The 7,982-nt window shown below is 43.3% G+C and overlaps 1 protein-coding gene across 1 annotated transcript in view; it reads left to right on the top strand.

The window, feature by feature from the left end:
- The window catches only part of MTMR10 (myotubularin related protein 10), a 104,196-nt gene that overhangs the window by 3,049 nt on the left and 93,165 nt on the right, over positions 1-7,982 (top strand). Inside the window, exon 2 of the mRNA XM_019504351.1 lies at positions 825-885. Within this exon, the coding sequence (XP_019359896.1) occupies positions 825-885 (61 nt within the window). The remainder of the gene's footprint in view (positions 1-824; positions 886-7,982) is intronic.

Raw genomic sequence — 7,982 nt, 5'->3', positions numbered from 1 at the left:
ACATTTCCAGTCTGGACTGGGCGGGCGGGCGGGCGGAGGAGTTGAAGAGGTAGCGACCCAGGAGCCGCTAGGACTGAAGGTCCAAGCCTGGTTATGTTTGGTGTCTCTGCATTTTCTCAGTAAAACAGAAATGATAGCGACAAGCGCTCCTCCGAGTTTGTATTTCTGGGGCGAGTGCCCCTTCTCTGGAAGTGGAAACCATTATGTTCTTTGGCAAAAGTTTTCTGCATCGCTGGTTGGACTGTACTTTAATTTATTTCTGGAAGTAAAAATAAAATGCTGCAGCACCTTTTAAACCAAACAGATCAAGCTTTGGCTTCACAAGTTTCTCTCTACGGGTAAAGTTACTCCAGCGATTGTCAGCAAGGGGCTGCTGCGCCCAGGGTGCCGTGAGATCCTTTTGCGGGTGCCAGGCAATATTAGTGCCACTAGGTTTGCAAACACCCACGTGTGATTCACAAGATAAAGCCAGAGATTTTAAGTAGGAGTCCATAGTGCTAAAAAAATCTGACTTTTTGTAGCCTTTCTGAGTTATTTTCAACAGAAGAATTGTTCTGTTGTTTTTTTGTAGTCATAACATGAGGGAAAGCTGGCATTTTCCTAGGGGTGCCCTTGAGTCTAACAATGTTGAGACCCACTGGCTTACACCCATGACAATAAATGAAGAAGATGTATGTGCATGCTAGTGGCTCCATCCACCTGGGTCCTATTCCAGCACCAGAGCCTTTAAGGCTCACTAGGGCTCTGATTCTGCCAAGACCTGGTTTGTGCATGTGTGTAAGTTTAAGTCCCATTTGTTCCTTTTTTGTGTGCATTTGTTTCAGGCTGAAGAGAAGATAACTCCAGAACCCAAGATTAAGAAGCTGGAACCCGTGCTTTTGCCAGGTAAAGAATAGGAGCAATATCTAGATAAAGTTATTTTTAAGGCTTCCACTTGTACTAGTCATGTTAGTAACAGAGATGTAACTTGTAATCTGTTTTTGTTACTATTAATTAATACGTTTTAGTCCATTCCTTAGTATGAAAGAAATGAAAGGAAATAAAGTTGTAATTCAGTAAGAAAATCTAGTCTGTGCTGTTGGAAGAAAGCTTTTCTAGTTTTCTTTAGCTCTTAAAACTAACTGAACATAGTAGGTGGGGTGTTGTCCTACCAGTGATGGTTCAGGAAATGTCTGAGAGGCAAGATGTTTTGTGGCATCTTTCATTGAACCAATTTATAGTGAGGAGAGGAGTTGGACAAACTTCTGGACATCAGGCCTGCACCTGCATCTCTGTCAGACTTGAGAGAGGATGCTCCAATCCTTGCCAAACTAGGCATAGGCAGGCATGCATTCTACATAGTCACGATAAATTGTGGTTTGATATTTACTTGAGTACCTGTAACCTGGTAGCTTTGGTGACATGGTTTAGGCTTCTGTCACTTTGGATCACTGGACTGCAACCCTGGTTCTGCTGTTGGATTCACATGAGCATATGAAGCTTTGCCCTTGTGGCCTGGGTAGCTACCCTTGGTTAGTTGAAAAGAAGTGGTTGTACAGTGTACACATTGATTACAAATACCTATTTTGTGCACCTTTAAGTTATAAGATTTTAAGTACTCTATTAAATACCCATTTTTTTTAATTGATGAGTCGTTTTGAAATATGAATGCAGGACATTATTTCAAATGAATTAGAAGAAATAGCGTGGGGTTAATTCTTTAAAATCCATAATTTAGAACAGAATTTATGAAGTTTGACTCTTGTCCTGTCTCTCTTTATTAAGAAATAAAACTTCTTGGACATGTGATAGACATGTGGATTGTAAGATCTTGTTCTGGAACTAAAATTTCAGTATGTACCTTGAATCACAAACAATTACTTAGAACAATAGGGTTGCCATAGTTGGACATGTTGCTTGTTTGCTTTGGCTGAAGGAAGTTTTCTCTGAAGAAAGACCTAAGTAACTTATTTTTCCATTACCTGTGCTTCTTGTGTAACCAAGTTGTTGCTTATTCTGGTTGGAAGGGGAATAAATATACTACTGTTGCATAATCAACTGTTTAAGTTGACTTGGATATTACAAGTCTCTAAGTGAATAGCAGGATTAATAAGTAACGGTTCACTATGTGTGTGGTAATTAAAAAGTTAATTATTCCACCTACTACCCGGCATTTGAGTGCTGTTGGTCCAGCAGGCCTAAGCACTGAATGTTCTGGTGCACTGTAAATCTAGGCTGCTGAAACGCTTCTTCTTTCCAATGACAGAGTCTGATCAGAGATCATTATCTCATTTTTACCTGAATGAGTAAATGTTGATTGACTGCATTTCATTGCAAAATAAAATAATATGATATTTTATTCTGTGGGGCTTAAAACCATATTTTTATATATTGTAAAAAATTTTGGTATTTCTTTAGCTATAGAAAAAACTTTACAACTTCAGTTTACCATTTGACATATTACATGTGTGCCTCAAAACAGGACAGATCATTTGCCCTTCCACAATAGGAAATTGGCCTTTGGATACCCGTAATTGCTGAGAATTTTGACCACTCATTCCCTTTACCTCATTCCTTTTTTATGGATTAGGAGCATTTGTTAGGGATCTTTTGTGTTGTTCAGAGTAGTCTATAATGAATCTCAGGAGCAAATTCCAGTGTGAGTTAATCTCAAACTAATGCCCCAGGTTGATGTGAGGGTAGACGTTTAATGTTGTGACAAAAACTGACCTGGGATTCAGAAGATTTTGTTTTGTTTTTTGTATTAACTGCCTTAATCTCCGTACACCGAGTTCCAATCTATGCACCAGAGTGAGTATTTCAAAACTTTATCTGGTAAATTAAGTGATGTAAATAAGACTATTCCTGCTTAAAATAAAGCATGCGCTTAAGTGGATTTGGTTTTTTGGATTCCATGGTCAATTAGTACAGTAGAAAAGTGCACATGAGTGCACATGCACTCCCTTTGCGCTGCTGGAGGTACTAAGTTTTGGATCTGACACAAAACCAAGTTTCTGGCCAAGCTCCAACTACTTTAATTACATTGTGTTAGGCTTCCACTCCCCTGGCAATTATAACTGATATGGTACTCCTAATTTCCTGTCCTTAATTGTTGTGTAATCTTGATTATGCTGTCCAGAAAGAAAACACATCTTAGCTTAATGGAGCTAAAACTCTGTGGTATAAGGTTGATTCTTTGTGTGTACATACCATTTTTGGATCCATTAGAATGCACCTATGATTGCAAGTAACTTTGTCAGAACTACAAAACATAGTTTAATTTCTAGGTAAGGCAGTTTTGTGAGAGGGGTAAGCAAAAACTAGGATCTAGAGCTAGAGGTCTAGTGAAGTACTTGCCAGATAGTGTGTGTGAGTGCACGTGTTGGGTGGGGTTGGGTGGGGTGAGAGCATTGGAAAGAGTGTGCCATAGCATCATTGCCAACCCCAGGCATTTAGAGACATGAGTCAGGTCCCTAAAATCACAAGGAATTTTAATAGAAATAAAATAAATATTGAGAGCAAAATATTTTTGCTTGTGGCTTGAACCATTAGGTTTTATATTTTAAAACTGTTCTGTGCCACAGAGGCTTACCTCTTGGTTTTCAAATGAAAGCTCAGATTCTCATGTAATTGCATGCCTCTGGGAGGGTGTGGCTTTTAGAAATGCAGCAAACAGTATGAGCCTCACAGAAAAACCATGAGTGTTGGCAACATTGGGCCATTTGTAGTAGAATTGGACAGTGAAAAATGAATAATTTTATGTAGTCACAAGGTATTTTCATTCTCAGACATTATCTAGTTTTAAAACAGATTTCTCTTTTATGTAAATGTTTTTCCAGTCCTTTCCCTGGTGGAGAATGAGGTTGGCTTTAGTGACACAGTTTATTTGTCTTTGCTTTATTAGTTTATTGATCTACACAGATTGCATTGTAAACCTATTTCTAATAGGCAAACTAGAGAAAGGGTGAGTAGTCTGGCAGACAACCCACCAGAGTGACATGCCTGGTTAATAGGAAACTGAATTGTTTTCCTTTTGGGGGAGTGAGCCTGTAGTTATGACTAATGAGTGAACAATGTGCATTAAAATTAAAGTTGTATACATGTTTCCTGAGCATAAGCAATCACTTCACAACTTCAGGGAATCCGTTATAGTAACTGTTGTTCCATAGAAAGTTCTGTAGTATTTAAGATCCCACCTTAACTTTTTAAAAATTTGTATAATATGCAGAGTGCCCTGTATTATATTTCAGTTCTTCCAGTGCTTCTCGGTGAATTCCTGTTCTGTGCAAAACCTGGTTGTACAGACCATGGAAGCATGTTGATTAACCGCAAAGCATCAGTCAGTCTTTTGCTGAGTTACCTCAGAGAAACTGTAAACCAAAGGGAACAAATGTGACCAGGACCCTTCTTTCCTCTCCTGTGTTCAGCTTTTGTTTGAAGTGTGTATTTTGGGACAACATTTAGCCACAATGTGGCTGTAAAAGTTAATGGAAGCCTATGTTCTCTTCTGTTGTTCCAGTAAGATGTTTCTACAGCACTATCATGATACTTTTCATTTGCACATCTCAAAATACTTTACAAAATACAGTAAGATTAATTTTTCCAATCTTTCAAAGAGGGGCTGGCAGGAAGCAGATTAAACTAGATGCTTAGCTCTTTGAGGAGCCCTGCTGATAGAGCTAGTCAGAACTTTGCCTTAAGACTCTTAGAAATTGGGTGTACTATAAAACTCAAATGTTTTTGCAGAAAGTGTCAGTCTTTCACAGAGAGCAGAAGAATGGTTTTGCCAGGGGTATGTGCTAAGGACTCTTTAAGATATCTCTTGTGCCTAGTTCCTAGAGTGAGTTTGTGGGGCTTGTTTCTCAGCTGTAGTCTAGATTTGGCAAGAAGGCAGTACAGATGTAGCTTTAAAACCATAGAGGCCCAGAGTGTGTGAAACTAAATGCATTGATGTAAATTTATGCACCAAATTCCATCACTTTCTAATTGTTTTAAATTCTGACTGTATGATTTAAATAGCTGTTATCTGAAAAAATATTTAAAGAAACCTGCGTAAGGAAATTGAGTTCTTCAGCTGGAAAGGAAGTTAGCATGTCATATAATTAGAAAGGGTGGAGAGGAGGAACAATACTTGTGTGGTGACCAAAGTAACCCCAAAACACTACTTCTAACCACTAAGAACTACATTCTTCGTTTTATAGTGAAAATTGTTTTCCCTGTACTCAAAAGGAACAAGAACATTTTTTCACTTACATAAATATAGCATCTCTAGCTCCTTTAAAATACCATTTTGTAAAGTAAACAGGTAACTCAAATAGTGTTTTAATTACAGGTTCTTAGTAATTGATCTGCTATAAAGATACCAAAGTAAAACAAATTAGATTGAATTTTAATTTTTTGAGGGGCAGCAGAGGAAGCTGAGTTGGAGGGTGGCAGGTGCTAGAGGAGGCTGGTACCACTTGGAGAGGACAGGTGATAGGGCCAGGCAGGGGCATGGGTAAGCGGCAGGGGAACCAAGCAGGAGGTGGTGCAAGTGCGGGGGCAGGGGATTCAGGTATAAGGGCAGGTGTGGGTGCACAAGCATGGTGTGTGGGGGGTGGCAGGCAGCTGGGGCAGGAGGGGGTGGGTGAGAGAGTTGGGGGAGCACACAGCAGAGTAGTTGAGTGGCTCTGCTTTGTGGTTGTGGGGGGATTTAATATAAGGCGACCTTTCAAAAGCTAGATTCTAGACATGGAAAATTATAACAAATATATACATATTCCATGCCTAGAATCGAATTAATTGTGGGTTATCTTAAATTCAGAGTAGTCTGAGAGTCCAGTAAAGATAGTCGTTGTGGGAAGGTTGGAAGGTTGTTGTGGTGGTTCAGGAAGTGTACAATGGGCAGGAATTTTTTGTGGTATCTCTTATTGGACAACAGTATAGCTGGGTGAGCTTTTGAGCATCAAGTGCCCTTCCTGTGGTCCTAGTTATGGGAATAGTTCTGGTTAGATAACTGCCACATTATGAGGGGACAGGGGAGTGTACCGTTATGTCTTTTGGACTCCTCTGCACTATATTTTTATAGCCTCAACTTGGAAATAGAGAAACCAATAGCAAAATTCCCCTTTCCTTCAGTGGTATAGTATTTGACTCTTGGGGAGTCTGTAGTTGTACTGTTATTGATTCCCATAAGCCAGAGGTGCTCAATCTTTTTCCCCAGCAGGCCAGATGGGCAGTGCCTGATCCATCCATGGGCCAGATGATGTTTCTGATCCAGAGCCCAGGGCTGGCTCAGGCGCCACCACACAGCCACGCTGTGGGGGCGGGGGGCAGCCCAGCCTGAGCCTGGTCTTCCAGGAGTGGAAGAGGGTTTCACCCACCCCATGGGCTAGGGATTGTGGGAGGGGGGGAATATGACCCAGTCCTGTAGCGGGGGAGGGGGCATGACCCACAGCCATGGAGGGAAAATGGGACCTGGCTTGGCCCTGTGAGGCGAAAGGGGCATTGCCTAGCCCCATCCCAACCCTGCGATCCTCCCTCACAGACGGGATAGGGGGTATGACCCAGTGCCAGCCCAGATTTTCTGACCTGTGGGGAGACCTGTGGACCAGATGAAATGTCTCTGAAGGCTGGAGCTTGAGCAACCCTGACATAGCCTACCAGCATTCATATATAGTATTTTTTTATATGTGGTTTCTGATTAAGTGTTGTACTATGTTTCTGAGCCTGTAGCATGATTTCTGAACATAGCGGCAGCAGGTGGGGGGCAGCGTGCGCGTCAGCCCGGGCCATGGCGGTGCACGCAAGCTTCGAGATCAACCAGGAGATCGGCTGCTTCACCAAGCTCACCAATGCCTACTGCCTGACGGCCATGGGCGGCACCAAGAGCTTCTACAGGTCCGTGCTGCGCCCGCCCTGCGCGCTTGGGCCGGGGCAGCGACCCCCAGCTCCTGCCGGGCCCACGGATGTGGCGGCCTCTGCTGCTGCCTGCGCGCAGGGCGTGGCCAGGCCCAGGGCTGCCCCTGGCCCCTGTGCGGGGAGCGCCCCTCCCCCTGCCATTTCTGCACCGGCCCCCGTGCGCCTTGTGGCTGCAGGTGGAGAGTGGGGGCCCAGCCCGGCCCAGCCCAGCCCAGCCCGCCTCCCGGCCCACCTGCTCTCGGGCTGGCCGGAAGGCTATGGCGTCCCACCAGCTCAGGGCGCATGCCTAGAGGGGCAGCTGCAGGGGTGGCAGGTGTGAGGCCCGGCAGGAGGTGCTGCTGTTGATATTGGGGCTCAGACCTCATCTCTTTTGCTTTTGTGGGTGGCGGGCAGGAGGGGGAGTGCTCTTGCCTTTGCACTTGGTGGTGGCAGTCGAGCTGTGCCCAGGTTCTGATGAACAAGCGAAGTGGTGCTGGCTCCTACCCTGGGGGTCTTTAAGACAAGGCTAGACAATCACCTTGCTGGGGTCGTTTGACCCCAGTACTCTTTCCTGCCATGGCAGGGGGTCAGACTTGATGATCTGCTCAGGTCCCTTCTGACTACAAACTATGAAACTCTGAAACTGTTGTTTACCATATCACTGGAAGGGAGCTAGCCTGTGCTGTCTTAGTTCACATTAGTTCACTGTACCATCTGAAGCCACCCAAAACCTTTTGCCCTGTAGCACTGGAAGCTGAAGCAGCGTAGTGTAACTGTCATCTCTTTTACACTGGCATGTCCTGGCATGCGTGTGCACTTACTGTAGGGCAAAGGATCTGGGCTGCAGAGTTCACACAACTAAGGGAAATACAGTGTTTTGTGTATAGACAGAACTGGCTGTAACAGTGTTCTGCTTCTTGAATAGGCAGAATCTTCTCTTAAGAAAGCTGTTTATGTAAAGTTTTCCAGAACAAAGATTTTATGATAACAAGGGTCTGATTCTGATTTCACCTCACCCATGTTTTTACAGTACACTTTGTGTAAAACTGGCAAGTATCTAATCAAGCCCTAAAGACCACAGAAGGCTCCTTAGCAGAATAGCCTTTTTTTTTTTTTTTTTTTTT

This window comes from Gavialis gangeticus, unplaced genomic scaffold (assembly GCF_001723915.1).
Source record: "Gavialis gangeticus isolate Ggan-Ray unplaced genomic scaffold, GavGan_comp1, whole genome shotgun sequence".
NCBI lineage: Eukaryota > Metazoa > Chordata > Crocodylia > Gavialidae > Gavialis > Gavialis gangeticus.
This window is presented reverse-complemented; position numbering and strand designations above follow the sequence as displayed.